The 21,711-nt window shown below is 41.9% G+C and overlaps 1 protein-coding gene across 2 annotated transcripts in view; it reads left to right on the top strand.

Annotated features, from left to right (window-relative positions):
* Positions 1–21,711, top strand: part of SLC10A7 (solute carrier family 10 member 7) — a 195,462-nt gene that overhangs the window by 16,714 nt on the left and 157,037 nt on the right. Inside the window, exon 4 of one of the 2 annotated variants that reach the window (XM_028521974.2) lies at positions 836–911. In XM_028521974.2, the coding sequence (XP_028377775.1) occupies positions 836–911 (76 nt within the window). Of the gene's footprint in view, positions 1–835; positions 912–21,711 lie in introns of those variants that run through there. The other variant, XM_036031859.1, reaches the window with a different exon arrangement.

Genomic DNA, 21,711 nt, shown 5'->3' with positions numbered 1-21,711 from the left:
TTTAGTTTAAGGTAGCAATTATAGGCAGGTACAAATTAAGGAATGGAACTTAGGAATAGAAATGTAAGTTTGAAAGTATCCCTACAGCTTCAAATGTGGACATAAGATTGTGAAGAAGGAAGGAAAGACAGCAAAAAACTAAAATGAGCTGGTTTGAAAGATAGGAGATAAATTAGATTGATGAGGTACCATGGTAACCAAGGGAATAGAGCGCATTGAGAAACAAGAAAGAAAGAATGAATACGGGGAAACTGATATTGGATTTGGTGGGTAGGAGATGCCTGGTTAAGGAAGTTACTTAAGATGACTTTCACTAGTAGCAGGGGCGTAAGTCTGATCCCAGGGGAGTAAAGAGAGAATGGGCTTTTGGGTCATGGGGGTGGAGTGCATGTGAAGGTCGATGGGGAGTTGCAGTGAAAAAGTAGGATTATGTCTTGAGGAAAAAAAAATTTATCAAAAAAAAATGTGCAGAAAAAATACCTGAAAATAACCTCAGATCAAAAATTATATACTCTGACCAAACAATTAACCATTTTGTTTTCCATTGACTATGCTTACTATAACTTGATTGTTTTTTTAATTATATAATAAGAGCTTAAATAATTTTAAGAATAAAACCTCCTGGGCTTGGGAATGGAATGAGAGCTTCCCCATGCGTTTGCAGCGTCTTCTGAGCCATGTTGCCTCATACAGAATTGTCTGCACTCAACAGGGCATGTGCAGGAAGAATCTCTCTCCTATTTTCACTTACTCAGCTCTGCTGTTTTGGAATGAGTGTAGTGAAAACTGTTTTTGGTTTAAAAAACACTATTTATAATTGTATCTTCTTTTTCAGTTTGCAGACTGTAGGCTGCATGCCTCCCCCTGTGTCTTCTGCAGTGATTCTAACCAAGGCGGTCGGTGGAAATGAGGTGAGTCATAGGGCTAACTCTATTTCAGTAGAAATGGGTGCTGCGCTTTTCTTTTTATATTCTATTTTATGACGAAGGGGCCATGTCACATGCATCACCATAGCAGCTTATGACAGAAGCGAGCGTATTTATATATTAGGATGATGCTAAAATTGACTATGATGAGTAGAATTGGGGATTTCAAAGAGAAGAGCAAGGGAGGTGAGTGAAGTAGGGATGGTGATTTTTCTGCCTCGGGGGAAACCGGGAGATGAGACGTGGAATCCAAGGAGAGTGACGTCTCACCCAAGACTCTTGAACTGAGGACATCCATGAACTGAGGACACCTGCCACAGCCATCCCTTAGTTCTTAAAAAAAAGTTGTAACAAATTACATTCATGGAGAAAGGGCCAGTAGAAGTTTAATGGTTAGTGAAAATGATATACAAAGGAGAAATAAGGCCAGATTTTTAAGATAAGTTCAAAGAAATTACCCAGCTGCTAGGGGACTGTGGCATAAGAAGATGGCTTGTGTATTGGGACAGCAGTTGTCCATTTCAGGAGCTACTGGCAGGTGGTTCTTCCGGGTTGAAAGGCATACAACTTCATACCAGGGACTTCGCTTCATAGTAGTCTACCCCTCCTTTTTCACTTACACCCCACCATTCAGGAAAGGGTACTATTGAATAAGTGATGATAAGACATCAGGGGTTGCCACCTCAGTTCTTTCTTAGGATTTTGTTTTTTCTGCATCTTTTTTTATTGTCATCCACTTTATTCATTCCCAAAATATTTCTTGATCACTTGCTACATCCTTTTTAACAACAGGTTTATTAAAGTATTATTGACATACAATTAACTGCACAAATGTAAACACTTTAATGTTTTGACACACGTCTGTATCTGTGAAACCTTCACTGCAATGAAGACAGTGACTGTGTCCAGCACCCTCAGAGGTCTCCTTGCATCCCTGATAATCCCCCCGCCCGTCCTTCCAGGCCTCCCCCTTCTCCCGGCAACCACGCACCTGTTTTCCGTTGCTGTGCATTAGTTTGCATTTTCTAGACTCTTATGTAATGAAATCATACAATGTGTACTCTTTATTTTTTCTTTTTACTCAACATATTTGAAGATTCATCTATATTGTGTGTATCAATAATTCATTCCTTTTTATCGCTGAGTTGTATTATTTTGTACAGATACGCCAAAATTTGTTTATCCATTCACTTGTTGATGGACATTTGGGCAGTTTTGACTTTGGGACTTTGAACATTTATGTACAAATAAGTGGACACATACTTTCAATTCTCTTGGGAATATTTAGTGCAATGGCTGGATCATCTAGTAGGTGTGTGTTTTAGCACTTTCAACCAAGGCAAGAAGCACAAATAAATAGTTATAAATCATCTGTAAATAGCTTCTGCAGTGAACCATTTCTATTACTTTATGGGCACTTTCCTTGTTACCAAAAGTGCATGTTTAACTTTTTAAGAAATTGCCAAAGTATTTTCTAAAGCGGTTGCACATTCTACATTTCAAGCAGTTGTATCTGAGAGTTCAGCGCCCATATTGCACCAGCTCTTGGTTCTGTCGGTCGTTTTAATCTTAGCCGTTCTAGTATGTGTGTAGTGGTATCTTGCTGTGGCTTTCATTTAGTTGGCATGTCCCAGTGACTAGTAAAGGTGAGCGTTATGAACTTTCCATGTGCTTATTTGCTGTCCAAGTTTTTTTTTTGATAAAATGTCTATGAAATCTTTTGCTTTTTTAAAAAATAGATGGAGTATTTTTGGCCCTGGCTGGCGTAGCTCAGTGGATTGAGCGCAGGCTGGGAACCAAAGTGTCCCAGGTTCGATTCCCAGCCAGGGTACATGCCTGGGTTGCAGGCCATAACCCCCAGCAACCTCACATTGATGTTTCTCTCTCTCTCTCTGTCTATCTCCCTCCCTTCCCTCTCTAAAAAAAAATTAAATAAATAAAATCTTTAAAAAAAAATAGATGGAGTATTTTGTTTTCCTATTGATGAGATTTGAGCATTTTCTATATTCTGGATACAAGTCCCCTTTATCAGATATATGCTTTTTAAGTGTTTTCTCCTAGTGTATGGCTTGTTTTTTTTGTTTGTTTTTTTGTTTGTTTTTTTCAATTTCCTGCCAGTGTCTTTCTGAAGAGCAGGATGGTAGTGGAGGCACGGAAATGTGGTCGGATTCCTGATGTATTTTGCAGGCACTGGGTGTGCTAATGAATTGGGCGTGGGGTGTGAGAGAAGTAGAGGCATGAAGAATGACTTCAAGGATTTTAACTGAGCAGCTGAAAGGCCGGAGTTGCCGATGGGGAGATGAGTACCATGTGAGAGTAGGTTTGGGAGTATCGGCCTGGGTGAGAACTAAGAATGCCAAAGTCTTGATGGCTGACCATATGGGTTCATTTCATGCTCTTGGTACATGTCCCCTGTGGGTCTCTTGGAAGGTCTTTGCCATCACTAAGGAAGCCTCGTTAGTGGAGGCCCCATGTCTTGAAGGTGAACCATTTGGCCAGAACACAGAGCATTTTCAGTTGCCGCAGAGGGAAAGAGAGAGATTGAGAGTCACAAACGCTTTCCACCAACCAGGCGGGAAGTGATACATGGCACTTCTGCTCACATTAAAAAGGCCGGGACAAGTCATGTGGCTTCACCATGTGTTGTCGTTGATGTGCCCTAAAGGAGAAGGGAACTGGGTACCCGTGAACGCTTGTCATGCCACCCATATGGGTAAAGATCAAGAGTTTGTGTTTTCGTTGTGTTAAGGTGCCTGTTACATATCCAAATGGACATGTCAGAAAGCAACTAGATACAGAGCTGAAGTTCAGGTCTAACCTGGAGATATGAATTAGGGAGCCATCAGTGCAGAAATGGCATTTGCAGCTGAGATTGGGTGAGATTACTTGGGGAGAGAGCACGGATAGAAAAGAGAGGCAGTTCAAGGACTGAGGTCTGCGGCCCTCCGACAATGAGGAGTCACAGCGAAGGCAATATAGAAAGCATAATTAGTGAAATGGAGAGAAAAATCAGAAAGTGTGTCATCCTGCAAGCCAAGTGATGGGAGCGTCTGAAGGGCAACAAGGGATCAGCTCCATCAAATTCTGCGGAAACGACTTGTGTAAGATGAATTCTGAGAATCCACCTTGAATTTGGCTACGTGGAGGTTCCTGGTAGCCTTGGCCGCAGTGGTTTTGGTGGAGTGTAGGGGCAAGTGCTTGTTTGGAGTATGTTCACGGAAGGGCAGGAGGAGAGGGGTTGGAGACCAGAGCACAGACGTCTGTTTTGAGGTCTTTTGTGTAAAAGGGAATAGAGAAATGGGGTTATATTTAGAGGGGAATGTGGGGTCAAGACTTTTTTTTTATTGCGGAAATGACCGCGTGTTTCTATTGTGATGGGAATTGTACAATAGAGAGGGAGCTGTCGATGTACAGGAGGGAGTGCTGGAGTCCTTTATTTGGGCAAGTCGGAGAGAACGGTGCTGGGTCATATGAGCTTCAGTAGGACTTGGATTGTGGATTCATACTAACGGGAGGGCAGGCAGAGTGTGTGCACACAGATCCCCATGGATGGGTGGAGGGGTGCACTTGGGAGTTCTGTTTATATGGTTATGTCTTCATCCCTATCGAGCATTGGGGAGTGAGATTCAATCTGTCATAAATATCAAAAATTGAGCTTCAGAAACAACACTCGCAAAATCCAGTTTGGTCATATCCTCTGCTGTGAAATGGAGAGACTGTTTTATATTTATGTCAGAATATGGAAGAAAATGATCTACAAGTAAAAATATTAGATAATTTTAAGTTTAATCTTTTCTAAAATAATGGTATAAGGTAACTGAATATAAGCTTCTGTTGAAGTAAATTTAAGAGAAGATTAATCTAGTCTGCAGACAGAGAGTGAATTTATTGGTTCATGTAAAAGAAAAGGTCCAAAAGCTGAATCCAGTGTCCCGTGCCGTTGGGTGAAAGTTCGAGCCTGCTTCTCTGAGGTTCTGCGTTCCGTGTGGCAGGCAGCGGCTTTGTACCCATGTGGGTTTCAACACGGTAGAAAAATCGCTGGGGTGCATTTCTGTGTCCTTTCAAACTGACTATTCTTGCAGTGTTTATGACATGTAAGAAACATTTTTTTTTCCAGACTTGTGTTGCTAAACTTCCAAATGTGCAGCTGATGCTCTCATATGTTTATATATACATCTTTAATGTATATGCATGTTTAGTGTATGCCCGCAGGTATGAAAGGACATCAGCGATCATGTAGCATATTTGTACTTAACAATTTGGGAGTTGCATGCAGATATAATAGTGGTATTTGAAATGATTCTCTTAGTTTTATTTTGCAAAGCTCTTATGTAACATAGGAAGAAATTTCTTTCTGTTACTAATATGCCTGTCTTTTTAAAGGCCTTTTCCGTAAAATTGTTGGTTACCAAAAGGTTTTGTCATGGACGGAAAGTTATTGCATCCTTTAAACTCACAGACTGTACTTGGGCGAGAAATAGCCTTATTACCTTTTGTTAAAGTTACGAAACAATTTTTGTTTTTATAACGTAGGCATTTTTGTTTCAGGGAGCCAACTAGGATTTACAAGAGGTTTTAGCAGCAGAAGGAACTCAGCGTGAGTGCATGACAGTGCACACGCGCTGGAAGGCTAGCATGCCCCTTAGGCGTGCAAGGGAGAGTGAGCAAACAAGCAAAACGGCGGCCGACGCATAGATGGAGAGCAGACGACAGCTATGGGCAGCGGGGGAGGGGGGTGGTGGTTGGGGGTGGAGGGACTGAGCAAAAAGGAAAGGGGACTCGTGGGCACGGACAGCAGTGTGGTGACTGCTGGGGGGAGGGCACATGAGGGGACTAATTAGTATTGAAAAAATACAATAAAGATTAAATTTTAGGAAAAAAGAGGGACTGTTTAGGGTCTTTCTGTTTACTGACAGTCTTACTTTGTGGCTTTAAAGTTTTCAACTACTTTTATTTAAATGTTGGGAACATGGTTAGGTTCTTTTTTGTGATTGTTAGTTACTCATTCCGGTGTTTCAAACAGAATTTCCAGAAGCGTGCCGGGGACACGGTCTGGCGGACGGCGGTGCTGCCAGTGCGTGTGCTGTGCGTGTGCGGCTTCGGTTCTGTCCGTAAATAACACAAAAGGAACGGCTGGGCGAGACCTCGTTTTAGTCCTAAGTGTAAGAAAGAAGGCAGATCACAGTGTTCTCTGTTTTATTGTAACATGGGAGATACAGGATACACACTTATTCTTTATTTGAAACTGTACATTTGTTACGTTTAAACTTCTGTTCCAAATATAAAGTTCTGTGGTAAAAAAAAAAAAAAAAAGATTATCTTTTGAAAGCCTTACAAAAGTTTTAACCCTCAGGGGTCTTGCTAAAAAAATCATTGTGCTAAAGTTCAAATAACTTCTGCCTTACAGTAACTACCACAAGGATTTCTTTTACAAAAGAGGGCTCTTTTTTAAACTGGAAAATCGTTTTCCTAAGTTTGGAGAGAAAGTGCTGTGCAGTTTTCATGTCGTTGTCACACAGGCGTTTCATGTCTCTGTCACGGGAGAGGAGCATGTCGTGCTAGGCTGTATGCTCTCTGTGTTGGAGGCTGAGCCTGGTGATTTGAATGATGGAAACAGGCATGTTGACCACCGACAGCAGTGTGCTGGTTACAGGCATGTTATTATACTGTTGGTGTGGGGGTTTTCATTTGTTTTTCTCAAAGTGGATTCTGTAGACCACCTACCCTGGCATGACCTGGGCTGGTCAGGAAAAGAACGTTCTTTTCTGTACCTTAGGCCTATCGAATTAGACTCGATGATGGATGGGCCTCGGGATTCTACTTCTTTTTAAAATGCTGAGAAGACAGATGTCCGAAAGATGTCCTAAAAATTCTTATAAGGTGAAATCTCTATTTCACGTTGTAAACCTCATAAAACTGTGCAAAACAGTGGAGTGGCTTTCTGTTGGCCCATGTTGTCAAATTATTGTTCTCCTTTGGTGCAGAAAAAACCTCAAATGCACCCCAAGTGAGTTCCGCCCCGTTCGGCAGTGTGGGACAGACAGCTGGAGTTTCAGTGTCGGGGTCAGGACGGGGCGTGCCTCCTGTACACCCTGGCCGCCCTCCCGCCTGGCATAGGGTGGGACCCTGTGCTTCTCTCAGTGTAAACACACGTCGCTGGCATTTCGATTAGATTTTACTTTTAGGACCCTCTGATAGTCGTGCAGAATTCCAGATACACGTTAGGGAAAGGTTTGGTTTCAGGGAGAGTAGAAGTGTAACGAGTTAAAAGAGTATGGTGTGTGTGTGTGTGTGTGAATTTCATCCAGGGGGTTAGTGCCCAAATCTCTTCAGAGACAAATTAAGAAATGCCTTCTGAGCAAAGAAAATTATCGCATGTGGTGAACTCTTTAAGTCATGGATGGAGGTCACGGCAGTGTGAGTGTATTTAAAAAAGCTTTCCTATCTGCTTGGAAAGCAAATGAGGCACTCATTACTAACTTTAAAGTTACAGCGGTGAGAGGATTTTTGCCAGAGGTGAAAGATCAAGATCATCACAGCCCAAGTGGAGACAAAAAGTTCTATTCCTGGCTTATCCGGGAGGCATGAAACATTTCAGGGTTATTTTGCATTATCAGTGGGGAGCTGATCTTGCTAATCCCATGCATGAAGATCAGATTCATTGAAACATTTATAAAGGCGTTTAGAGGAGATCTGATCAACCGAGAGAGAGAACTGGGAGTGAGATGGAAATCTGATCTGTCAGTCACTCGTCTCCGCCTCGGCAGTCACTTGGCCTTTCCGGGGCCTTGCCTTTCTCCTCTGTGAAATGGGGCCAGTTACCACTTCTGCTTGCAGCGGGAATTTAATGGTGTCTTGGAGGAATCTTACAGCTGACAAGAGCTGGCAGTGTTGATCCCTCTTGCAAGCTGGCTGGCAGATGTGCACTCCCCGCCCCACCCCCACCCCCCGCTAGGCTCCTGTGGGGTCTGGGAAATGGCAACAGTTTTTTTTGTCTTTGACAAGAGAAAGAGCAGAAGTAACAGTAGCGGCAGCAAGGCATTGCCTGTCCCTTCCCTTCTCTCTTCTTCCGTGTCTGCCGTTTAACTTCAGTTTCATCTCCTGAACTGAGCATTCTTAGGATTGCTAGAAAGAGCTGAGTGTGTTTGTTTCAAGCTGCTACAAAACCTGTGTGAAACATGCCTAGATTTCCCAAGATTTTTGCGTGTTAATGTAGAAGGCTTACATTTAATCCCTTTTAATGCCTCTCACATTGTCTTCCATTTCTACCACTTTAACCGAGGGGCTCTTCTTCACGCTTGGCAGTGCTTTCAGTCTCCGAATCCAGTGGCCAGTTCTCAGTTCTCATCCTCCGGGACCTAACTGTAGCCTTTGACACTGTGGCTACTCACCTCCTATGTCCCTTTGCTTCCCTGACACTTTTCTCCCAATTTTCTTGCCACCTGTCTCATCACTCCTCCTCCTGTCTGACTGCTTCCCCATCCCTGGGGGCGTGTCTTCCAGGGACTCGGTCTGAAACCCCGTGTTCAGTACGGCCAGACTTCTGTCTCCGAGTCCTTCTTCGCTCTGGAGTTGAAGTCATTTGACCCCTACCTGCGGGTCTCCCTCTGTCACAGACGTAAGGACCAGTCCTGATCCTGGATGAGAAGTATTTAAACAATGCCAGCTTATGGCACCGTGGCACAATACCACCACTTGCTGCCAGGCCGCCGGACCTTCAGCAAAGAGTACGCTTGCTGAAGAATCAAAGCAGGTGTTTGATGTCTGCTTGTACGACTGCTCACCTGTAGTCTGAGTGATCACCAGGTAGACCCTGGACCTCTCCGAGCGCTGGTTTCCTCATCGCAGGAACGATCCTGTTTGCATCCTTGTTTCATAGAATGGCTTGCAGGGATCTCATGCAAGAATGTGCAGAAGCCCTTGTACATTGTGAGGAAGCACACTGAGCAAGCATCAGTGTCCGAGTCGCTGCAGAGGTTTGCCGCTGGTGAAATCACCTGCCTTTCTGAGTCGTTATCATTGCATTCTTAAGGATCTGATCTTCTCAGTGCACTCATTGACTCGCTTCCTTCATTCACCTAAAAATGTAGCTGAGCACTTGCTGCAGCTTGCTCCTCAGTGTAGCGGCATGAGGTATACATCCCATCGCTGTGCAGTCGGCACCACCACCCACCCGTCTGCAGAGCTCCACCTTCCCCTAGGAAAACTCCCCGCCTGTCACGTAACAGTGCTCCAGGCTCCCCTCCCCCCAGCCCCCAGCAACCAGCTTCCTTATTCTCCGACTCTGTGAATTGGACTCCTCAACAAATGTCATATACATGACAGCATACGCTATTTGTCTTTTTGTGACTGGCTTATTTCTGTACCATAATTCTTTTGTTGGGAAATGCTTTACTTGGGAAATTATATAACCATAAATGAATTACGCTTGCCTGAGATTGCCTTTCTTGCTCGGACAGTTTTTATCTTCCGTGGAAGTTATAAGGGGTGTTAACAGAGCCTGTGGTGCTATGATAAAATTGGGAGTTGGAAGCGTTAACCTATGAAATACAGTACGAGACAGCAGTCACTCTGTCGCTGTGTGTTTTCAATATTGTGAAAACCGCCGAAACATAAAACAAAGACTTCCTGTTAATAGTAGGTATGAGATGACCGCATTAGGTGTTTTAGCAATCTGGTGAGTTTTCTATCCTGTATAAGAGTGTAAATATTACATTGTACTGTACCGTTTGGTTGAATATATTATCTGAATGTATTAGAAATAGATAAAATGCGACTCTAGGATAACATCTTAAAGTTCACAGATGAAGCAGATACCTACTTGGCTCATGTTCTCTTTGTGTAACGAAAGGTAAATGGTTCTTTTCTTGGAATGTGTAGATTTGGGGGATTGAACCATAGTCCCTAAAAAGGTATGAAGATGTTGTATTTGTTGATGATGTTGATGTATTTGTTGCCTTGGGAGTTATAGTTATGATCTTTGTCACTTCAAAAATAATATTTTGTCCTGACTGGAACTGTGTGTTTTGAAGCTTATTATCACTTCTCCTTGATCCTGCGTGGCTTCCTCAGAGGCACTTTGCAGAAGCACATGTTAGTAAAACCTTTCCAGCAAATTGGTAGCTACGATTCTTTCCGAAAAGCAGCAGCAGCACAGGGAGCCGGCATAAGGGGGGGCGCAGCTGTATCTGCAGCGCTCCGACCTCGTCCCAGGGTCTGGGTGTCGCCCTTCAGCCAACAATTAAAATCTTTGTTTTATCCGCCGTCACCCAACCCCAACAGATGGGTGCAGCATTAATCTGATTTGTATTTGTCCCCACAACTTTCTCCTCCACATTGTAATATTCTCTGATTAACATTCAGTGAATTTTTAAAGATGATTGATGGGCCTTAAAGATACAATATCCACATTCCATTTAAATTATGCGGGAGGAAAACCACAGAACAGAAGAGCTCCTCAGAGCCCTATAGAAATTTGAAGACAATTTTGATACTCTGGTCCACTGGAAAAGAAATCTGCTAATACCGTAATGTTTTTTTCCCTTGCCAGGACCCTCCTTGCCTGGTGTCATTTCTTGAGCTCTCCTGGGAGGAGATTAGTCTGAAACAACAAAGTAGCCAGATGTCTGGCTCCGAGAGCGTCCCAGAGGCCAGGCTCTGGTAGGCAACAGAAACCGCGTGGGGCTGGAGATCAAAGCTACCTGCGAGTTACTTATGAGCACATAGTATGTGTCGTTCCCATTATTAACAGTCTGAGAACATTTGTTTCTCCAATTAACCCTTTTGTTGGAGTAACCTTAAATTTTAGTGAGCGTATTTCTTTTTTGCTGTTTGTGTGTGTGTGTGTGATTTGGACAAGTGCACATTACCAAAAAAGAAATAGGAACAGGAACTCATGTGCATGACTGAAATCTCTATGCTGTTATTCGTATCCAAGATAGATGTGCTATCCGGTGTGTAATCTGCTGTCATGAAACAAGCGGACGTTATGGTTCTGAGTTAAACTTACAGATCCGTGTGTGCATGGCCTCTGTGTACCCGGAGCTGCTCTTAAAGTGCCAGCCCTTACTTTTCTAGTAGTAGTATTTCAACTGTTAACGGCGTCAGAGTGGAGATTTTTAGATGACACGTTCCTGGTCTTGAAATGAATTCAGAATAAATCCCAGTGGTGGGAAATCTGTACCTTATGAATACTTACCTCTTTCTTTTCACACTGGTATTATAATGAAAGGCTAATTAAAAATTCTTGCTATCCTTTACCTGTTTGCTTGCTAGGTCCAATTTTACGTTGTTCACGCACATAAAAATTTGGAAAATATGAATTCGTTTGCTCTTTTGAATTAGCCTTCACCCTAAAGTCTCTAAGAGCTTTTAGCTGAATGTATTCCAAAGGATGTGTAAAAAATCTGATTGTAACTCTCGATGGCTTGGCCTCTGGATGAGAGTATTGAAAGACAGAACAAAAGATTTGGTTGGCTTCGCCACTTGTTTCTGTTTCTGCTCCTGTTCAACATCACCATGTAACAAAATCGTGCGCCGGCCTCATTGCTGCTTTCCTGGAGAGACAAACATAAACCATTGTTATCGAGAGCGTGATGAGCCAGCTCCCGTGCTAAGTGCTACCACGCATTCTTTAACATCCCGTAATACAAACTTGGCATAGAAGCCGTAAAAACGTCTCTACGCCTAATTGGAGATATGTGTTAGCAACAGAGCGCAGGGATTTCGTGTCCTTTGTGTGGTGGTCAAGGCTTCAAGGTTTCACTCCTTGAGGAAAACGAAGCTCCTAGCGGCAGGTCCTAAGGATGAACCGATTTATTGCTTTGTTTCTAGATTCAGTATTGAAGCAAGAATAAAACTTGGCTTCTTGCACAAAGAACTGGAGAGGCAACTGGCTTTTCTTTTCAGAGCTGAATTTGTTGTGAGTTCAGTGACAGAGGGGAACTGCGTTCCCGTTACTGGCCACCCCATTGTGACAACAGTCTGCCGTCGGGTTGTCTGGTTTCCGTTTTGAATGCAAGTTGAGTCAGCCATGACCACGGTCCTGTACGTGTTTCTAGGCCCCAGCTGATGGCCTACTCTGAGCTCGTGGTATTTGGAGTCACAAAACGCCTCCTAGCACCACGGTATCGTTGTCATGACTCAAGCTGTGGGAAGGCGAGCTCGGGTTCCAGCACCAGCCGGGGCACCAGCAGCATCCCACTGGGTTGCGGTTCAGGCAGGCTCCTCACACGCCTGCCCTTCCCCTCACTCCCACAGCGCCCATCTCGTGCACACACACACAACGGAAACAGGGGTTTGCTCAGGACAAGGCCGAAAGGCGACTCCTCTCCGCATCCTTCAGTGGTCGCCAGTGTTGGGAGCACTGACCTGCACATGTGCATGTGTTTGGCTTGGCTTGCTTCTGCTTCGCTGGCTCTGGGCACTCTCTCCCCTGCCCGCCCCCTCTCCGCCCTCCCTCCTCCCCGCCTCCCGTTTACCTTCACGACCATTTCTGTGTCTGTCATCTCTTTGTGGGGCACTCCCCCACAACACTATGTACAGGGAAGCATTTATTGTGGTGTTTTTTTAATGGATATTATCAAATTTGAGGAGGTGAGCATTAGTTCCTCATGCTTTGTATTTATTGACTCTGTCTTCCTTACTCATAGATTTCTTTGTGTATCCTCTCCTCCTCTACCCTGTCGTATTTTATTTCTCTTTTTCATCTTGTGCTTCTTAATTCTGTTTCGGCATTCTATCCGTAGCTTGCCAGGATGGGTTCTGATTTGAAGTAAGAGCTAAGTGTAACAGGCAATTAAGATCTCTTTTTAGTAACTTAATGTATAATGATTTAGTACTTGAGTGGATATTGCGGTAGTAATCTATAAACATTTTTATGATGAAATTATGTGCTAAATAAAAATACTTGCAATATACATCAAGTGGGCTTTGTTAGAATGTGACGATTCAATATGCATTTAAATTTCTCTTAATTTTAAAAGCTTTGAGGTTAAGTGTATAATCTTAAACTTTAAAAAAATCTATGATGGTCTGAAAGATTTTAAGAGCTACTTATTTATTTACCTTTTTACTGGTTTGATAAATTTCTTTGGTTTTAATTTAAATTAATATTTATTTCCACCTGAAGTTTGGAGTGATAGCCGTGGAACATCTATTTCTGTTTAAAATGGTGGTCTCGGACTCTTCAGTCTCCTGTGAGTCTGAGGTTGCAAAGGGACAGGCTTAGATCTTGGCAGGTGGGAGGGGTTTCCCCAAGGGACAATGTGGGGTAGCATGCTGGTCGAGATGGCAGTATTGGTTATATTTTGAGTATGAAAAGGAACAGTTCTTTTTTTAAAAGATTCTTATTTATTTTTAGAGAGGGGAAAGGAAGAAGAAAGAGAGGGAGAGAAACATTAGTGAGTGGTCACCTCTTGCACACCCCCTACTGGGGACCTGGCCCACAACCCAGACTAGGCATCGAACTGGCAACCCTTGGGTTCACAGGTCAGCACTCAACCCACTGAGTCACACCAGCAGGGCAGGATCAATTCTTGAATCCTTGTGACTTCTAACTGTATTGCTTAAACAGTGAACAACATCTTAAAAAGAAGTAATAGGAAATTAAGTATTGTCATTGACTGCATCCAGTCTGAGCATCTGACAGATAAGTGTAGTATTTATTCTTTTTCAAGTAAGATTTACATGATTAAATATGAAATGAAACTACAGCCGAAAGATAATCAGATACCTCAGGATGATGTTTGGGAAGCTGGGTTTCCTGGAGATATGAGGCTTAGTTATTTTAGCCTGGGGATTTTGCCTGGGGAAAAATGTATGTGCCTCAAGAGCTGAAGGGCTATTCAGGAAGAAACAAAGTAAAATGGCATCTATGTTAACGTGTAATTTCTATATTTCATACTTAATCTCACCCGTGGCAGAAATGTCAAAATATACTCGCTGCAAACCATCTCTGAGGCCATATCTACACCACCAGATTGCACCGGGTACATAATGTCCTTCAGAATCAAATTGTTTCCGTGGGGAGAAGAGGGTCCTTCCTAGGTAACTCTCTGAAGGGAAGGGAATGCTCCGGTAGAATCACATTTGAAATGTGAATTTCAAATACGGGAAGATACAGCCGGAAGAGACCGCTGCGGGGGTTGGGGGCAGGCGTTCAAGTTGGTCTGTCAGCCTCACACGTCAGTTCAGGTCCTTTCGCATCATTTTCTATTCCTACTGACTGCCGTTTACATTTGAAATAACGCTGTCTCATTTATGTTTAGGTTTTGTTTTATTTTAACTTCATCCAAAATTCAGTAGCTGAGGCTAGAAATGGTAGTACAGTTCTGTCCTTTATTTCCTTCTCCGCCTTCCTTTAGAGATCCAGTCGTTCTAGCTGCATCAGTTCCTATGTAATTTCAAATCAAGTCCTTATTAATGGAATAGCTACATTTCTGTTTATATGAATGCCTTTGTTTTGTTTACCCTAGAGTGGAAGTAGGCCCCTAGAAGGAATTAAAATGGTAAAGTCTACCATTTATTCTGTCACCACATGGCTGTTGTTTATTGTTATTTAATCAAAAATCAAGTTTCCGTATTTAATGACTTGGAAGATGCATTACATTTTGTCAAAGTCTAAGAATTTATGAAGAATAAAGAGCCTTTGGAATCCCCCAAAGATCAAGAACAGGATGTGTACCATTTTGTGGTTTAATACACATATAAGCATCAATATTTATTATTGAGTTTAATATTTTGTATTTATACTTCCTTCAACATATACTACATTGTAGTGTATTGTTTGGAGACCATTCCATAGCTCAGGATTTAAAGAAAACTTTTTTTAGTATGGTTTTTCTCTTTCATTTGAATTTTCTCCAGGTTGTTTGGTAAAGAGCAAATAAATTTGTTCCCAATGAGGGCATTTATCTTATATAAAAACCTGTCTGGTGTGTGTGGAGGTAATCCACCAAGCTGACAGACTGCTGAATGGTAGCCATCATCTGTTAATGACGCACAAACTAGTACTGCTACAAGTGACAGAGGTAACCTTGACAGTGAAAATCAGCGTCACATGCAGATATGGCTTTGATACTTAATGATTAAAATGCATGTAAAGCCTATCGCGTTGCTTGGCTTAAATAATGGTATCAGTCCTCTAACATTTAAAATTCATAGAAATGTTAGATAAGTGCACTTTTGACTAGAAGATTAACTTTTTATTAAAATAGCCATTAAAAAAACAAAACATAACATTTCTAGAAACTTTTTTTTTAGTAATACTCGATCAGTTGAAAATGTTTCCCTAGTCAAATTGGTCACCTTATGCTCTTTTAAATAGCATTTACTTGGAATACTTCTGAAAGTATTTTTCCCCCAAGTGTCAAATTATGTACCTTTCTTGCCCGCTTTATAAGGGGAAATTTTATCACAGAATGAGACTATTGTGTTTAATTCACTGAAAAGAAGTATAATTTCAAACACCTATCTATGATGTTTTAAAGTTGATCTTCTATAGATCAACTATTACTTATAAAGATATAAGTAATATCTTTAATGGACTGTAGCCCTTGGCCTCTCTGTATTTGACAGGTATTGTGGCTTGCAAAGAAAGTCACACAACTGAGCAGCATTAAAATAAAACGTGCACTTCATACATTGTAAACAATCAAAAGCATACAGTTTTTTTTAAGTCTTCAATAATAATTTGAGATTTAAAAAAAAGTAATTTTGTCATGTCTCTGTGATTCTCCCCTCCTACAGCCAATTGTAGCGATCCATGTACTTTCCATAGGGAGAATCATGGTACACAAAGATATCCTTTGTGGGAACCTTAGAATATGTTTGGATTAGAATTTTCAAAACTGCTTTTCAGGAAGACATTGGGGTGTGGGACTTCCCCCGACCTTTGTCACCTGGGGGAAACAGCATTGGTTGCCATTCAGGTGTTCCGCACACCTCTGGTCCTCTGTGTGGGTGACGAATCCTCAGACAACTGGTGATCAAGCAGTTAGCTGTACTAACCTGGGCTTTTGTGTTTGAAATTTGGTTTGCAGTCTCATCACTGCCTACTGCAGCGACGGGGCCTTTAGACAAGACTTTCAAAAGTTAAAAGGCACTAAGCCGGTCCCCTGGAAACAATGCAGAAACCTCGATTCAAGCTGTAAATACAAAAATGCACTGAGTACATTAAACAGACATAGAAAAATGGATTTCTGTCTTTTGTAGTAAGGTAATTGGGCACCACTGCTTGGCAGGAGCTGGTGCTATTGAGCCGGCTGTGGCTGCCACAGGTTGATAGGCAGGTGATCAGGCAGCTTCCACCAGGGTCTGCACAGGAGGCCTACCTAATATGCTGTCTGCCCTAAGGGCCTATGGGAACACAGTTGGATTATTATGTTAATGCATGAGCCTGCTGCCCTCTTCCTATCCCAGCTGGGTTCCCTGTTGTTAGGAACTGCTTTGCACTGACAGTGGAGTAATATGCTTCATGATTGAAAGGGCAAAGGGGCTTGGAAGAAGAAAAAAAAAAAAGAATAGGCCTGCACAGATATGTAAATGAGGGAAGGAAATCTGTAGGAAAATTTTGCTTTGAGTAGAGAGAGAAAGTTTATTATAAAGTTCTTTTTCTCATAGCGTTCTATAAAACCACTCATTTCCTAATTACTTTTTGGACACGCTTTTCTCTCTAATACCCGTGTGGGGTACACGGCGACAGTTTCCAAAACAGGCATGCAGGTTGCTGTGTTTTCAGCTAAGATGCTCTAATGCAGTGGTACCCAGGAGGGGTGCTGACCGGAGGGCAGGTCTTTTTGCAGCACCTTCACTACTCCTTAATACCCGTCCCTCAGTTATTCCACTGTATTTTATTATTTAAAAAGTTAATTGTGAAGATACTGAAAGATTTATATTTTATGTTGACATCACTTTTATTGCTCTTTATTTTTGATACAGCTTAAATTGAGTACACCTGTCTTTTGGGAGTAGCTAGGGTGGAGGTAAGAGAATGGTCAGATGGAGTAGAGGGGTATTGGGGGGCGGATTCTGAGTCTGGTACGAATGGTGGTTCAAATTTCAGTAGTATTTCATTTTCAGTTGAGGATTTTAATGATACCATAGCATAGTGAAAAGAATATGGGTTTTGTTTGTTCGTTTGTTTACAAATCCTGGTTCACTAATAACTAGCTATCTAATTTTAGATAAATTACTTTTCTGCTTATCCACCTCACCTGTAAAATGGGTGTATTATTAATTTTAAATAAGAGGTGTTGGGAGCCGCCCTGCCTGGTTTCAGGAGCTGTAACCGCCCCCTCCCCCCCGCCCCCCCCCCCCCCCCCGCCCCAAGGCTAAGGATATGTGAGTGACCTTCGGACCATAAGCCACTAAGGAGACAAAGCTTATCTCCCTGGCAGGAGCGCTGTTTCTGCTCCCTTTTCCATAACTGGACCCCCATTGCTTGATCAGTTAACCAATGACGGGTAAGATTCCCCAAGGGGGGAACAACCTAAGATAGGCATGATCATGTGGAGGCCCCAGAGAAGGATTTGGGGGGCTATGGAGAAAGGGGGTAATGGACCCTCACCCCTCGGCTTTGACAAAGCCTGAGTCCTCATTCTGCACGTAAGAACTCTCCTAATCTCTTGTCTATCTTGCCTCCTCTGCCTGACTTAATCCTGAAACTATGACAGAGGTGGGTGCGGCCCTCTGCTGGAAAGGGCGGGTTCTCCCGGTAATCAGGCCTGAGAAAGAATACCTAAACTCCTGTGAAACCTGCTTTGCTAAGAGTGCTCTCAATTAAATGATAAGGGTCTGAGCAGGAAACGAGTTTGTTTCCCAAAGTTTTGTAGCCTTTTAGCTGATAGACCCTGACTCAAAATAAGCCCTTACAGTTCTTGGTATACTATCTATTGTTTGATCCCTACTGCCTGACAATGATTAATGAACTTTACCTGTATTCCTGTGCAATTTAAAAGTCAATAAAAACCTGTGAAAGGAAAGATGGGGGGGGGGCGATCCCCTCTTGAGAGAGTTTCCAGGCCTCTCTGAGGTGCCCTCCCCTTGAGAGGGTAGCTGTGCTGTCCCTTTCCTCCACAGGACTCGGTAGTCCGTGTGAATTTATCTCGTGTCTCATCCACAACACTGTGGACACTGCACGCTGGTGTCTGCGTCAGATAGCAAATATAAATCACTTGGTCTGATAGAGTAAGTACTCATAAATGCTTGCCATATTGACAATAATACTCAATTGCCTTAATAAATAACAGTTATAATTTTTAGTTATTAGACCATTATTTTAATATGTATGGCTATAAACATTTTCAGTGGATTTCAGTAGATAAAAGATTTTTATCTTTTTCTGCACAGTACCTATCTGCCTTTCTTCTCACCAAAACTCACCAAATGGAAGTGGTTTTACTGTCAGTCAGAATTTGAGACAAAAAAATATTCAGTTACGTATTATTTACCTTAAAGCATTAATGCTATGATATATTATTAAATAATAGGCAATACTTCAAATGCTGAAGGAAAAATTGAATAGAACAGAATATCTAGTTAGGTCAGTGTTTTAGATAGCTTTTGGAGATACTTCAGTATTTGCCTAAATTTGAGAAGTTTCTAAATATTTCTACATGTGTAACTGTTTCTAATATATTTGTCTATTTAAAGTAACTTAAAATGGCACTGCGTGATTGGGGACTATTTTAAATAGATCCCTGGTGTTCATCGCTTAGTCAGCCCCGCCCCTAGTGCCCAAGATGCCGTGTGGGGAGGGGATGTGTGCACAGTGCCTGGCGCACACTGAGGGATTGGGAAACAGTGGTCATTGTTATGTGCCTATGCACGTCCCCTACCAACAGCCCAGCCTGCACGGGCGATGCCTTGCAGATTTAAAAGGAGAAACTCCAGGGAGATTCTAATAGCCAGCAAATACTTAAAGTCTGAGTCCAGTATAGGCTCTATAAGCTAGTAGGATGGTTGCCACATATCTGGTGAAAAAGAATCCATATGATTCTATCTAATCATTTTAATATTCCAGCACAAACTTTATAAAGATTAGGCTACATACCTGTTACTTTAGAAAAGAGACTCCTTTCTGAGAAGGTAATTATGAATTTGACTTTATACATCTAGAACAAAGGGATAAAGAACCTATCTGTCTAAACAATCCCTCTTTATGGATACAGCAAATTTCTTTTATATGTCTCTGTATTACCTATTTAGTTAGTTGTGCATGTGGATGTGTGTGTGTATATGAATATTTATGTGGGTACATGAAAATGCATATGTATATATGTCTATAGCTATATATACTGTGTGCCTACATCTCAAAATCTGACGTATACCTAGGGGTTTTTCAGAGGAGATCTAGTCAAACACATACCTTAAAATTTCACTTGTACGTGGAATCTAATGAACAAACTGAACTAATGGAGTTAGTTCAAACAGAGACCAACTCATAGATAGCAGGATGATAGCTACTGGGGGACTTAGGGGGTAAAGAGATTGAACAAAAAGGAAAAAAGACACATGGATATGGACAACAGTGTGGTGATTGCTGTGAGGATGGGGTTATAAGGGGGTTAAATGCCAATGGAAGAATGTTTTTAATGGCATTTTAAAGAATGCATGAAGTTTGAACAGTGTTTGTTAAGTTGTTAGGACTTTGAAGAAAAGACTTTAGAGAAAGCCATAGACCATAAGTTATGTAGAGAAATAGCCAAGGATTGATTACACCTTTTTTTTACATCCTTGTTCTCCCACAAATAACAGTCTAAACCAGGGGTGTCAAACTGATTTTCACTGGGGGCTACATCAGCCTCTTGGTTGCCTTCAAAGGGCCAAATGTAATTTTAGGGCTGTATAAATGTAACTACTGCCTAACAGTTAAGCAAGAGCTGCACATTGCTGCTGGGCAGAAACAGGGTGCCAGGCCAGATAAAACAAGGTGGAGGGCTGGATTCAGTCTGCATGCCTTGTGTTTGCCACCTGTGGTCTAGACTGTATATACTACTATACATTGCTATACATCTGCCCCAAACATAGCCATTGTATATAGAAAGAAGCCCATCACAGAGTCAAAAGTAAACTTTGTTTTAAAGGAAGTCTACTTTGCATAGGAACCATGAAAAAGGACACCAAGAATACACTGGGAGGAATAAAAAGTAGGTTGGATGAAACAGAGGACTGAATTAGTGATTTGGTAGACAAGATAGAAGAGAACACCCAAAGAAGCAAAAAAAAAAAAAAAGAATTAAAAATAATGAGAATAGTTTAAGGGACCTTTGGGACTACATGAAGTATAACAACGTCTGCATCACAGGAGAACCAGAAGGAGAAGAGAGAGATCAAGGGACTAAGAACCTATTTGTAGAAATATTGACCAAAAACTTTCCTAACCTGGTGGAGGAAAAAGAAACACAAGTCCAAGAAGTGCAGAGAGTCCTGAGCAAGATGAATCCAGAGAGGCCTACACATTGTAATTAAAAATGCAAAGCTTAAAGACAAAGAGAGAATCTTAAAAAGCAGCAAGAGAAAAGCAGTTAATCACCTATGAGGGAACTCCCATAAGGCTGTCAGCTGACTTCTCAACAGAAACATTTCAGGCCAGAAGGAATTGGCACGAAATATTCAAAATGATGAAAAGCAAGGACCTACAACCAAGACTACTTTATCCAGCAAGGTTATCATTTAAAGGAAGTCTACTTTGAAGAAAATCTATGTTGTCTATTTGGTTTAAATAAACATTTGTCCATTGCTTGGTTTTCTTTAAAGTTAGCTTTGGATTTACCTCATTTAATTCTTACAACTACATACTAAACATTACACCCATTTTTTTATATGAGAAAACAAATTTGAAATGGTTAAATTAAACTTGTTGGAGGTCCTTTAGCTATGGAGCTGAATTCAGATCTAGGTAAGCCATCTAGCACCTTTAGTGCATGGCTGCATGTGGCTATTTTACCTGGAAAATTACATACTGAAACAGCCCTCTTCTCCCAGTCTCCCTCTAATCTCTGGGTTGTATCCTATCATTTTTGTGCAGAAGGTTGTATTATATTAGGCATAATTCTGTCATACAGAGCTACGAGATTGGATCAGAGATAGATGAGCAAAAAAACCATGACAAGAAGGTGTGTGTGTGTGTGTGTGTGTGTGTGTGTGTGTGTGCCCCAAACCCTGCCTTTTTGGGTTGACTGGCTAGGTAGCTTAGCAACTTGGTATTACCTCATACTGATGATTTCTAAGAACTGGTCTAACTACTAGTAAAACTTGGCTACAAAAGTTGTGTGAATAGTGAGTAATTAACAGGAAGCTGACAGTTCAAGGGAATAAAGGCCAGAACTTGAGTTTGCATTAGTTTCCTTAAAGAGAAACCTAAGCTTGGAGATGACCTGCTAAGTACACAAAAAGACCCTGAAGATAAAGAGAAAAGTTACCTAAAGGCAATTGGGCATACACTAGTAAATCAGATTTTTACTTCCCCATAAAGCCTGTCCTAACCACTGGACACTGATGCGAACATGGGGAGGTAAGCCTGGCTCTCAGCACACTCTTGGATTTTGCAGAGCCCTGAAAGCCCCAAGAATGAGATTTGAGCGGTTCCGTCCAAGCTGACCACGGGAGATGAAGGTGTCTTGCGCCCCGGAAATCCCAACAGCCTGCTGGAGTATACTGTAGCGAGAATGGACAATTAAAAGCAGGTGCTCTGCCCTAGGCTCCCCTCCTAAGGGCTCACGCTTATGACATTGTCCTTTTACAAGAAGGGGCTGGGGCTAAGAGTCCCAGTTTCAGCAATGAT

Source organism: Phyllostomus discolor, chromosome 8 (assembly GCF_004126475.2).
Source record: "Phyllostomus discolor isolate MPI-MPIP mPhyDis1 chromosome 8, mPhyDis1.pri.v3, whole genome shotgun sequence".
NCBI classification, from domain to species: Eukaryota; Metazoa; Chordata; class Mammalia; order Chiroptera; family Phyllostomidae; genus Phyllostomus; species Phyllostomus discolor.
Note: the sequence above shows the minus strand (reverse complement) of the source record. Positions and strands in the feature narration are given on the sequence as shown.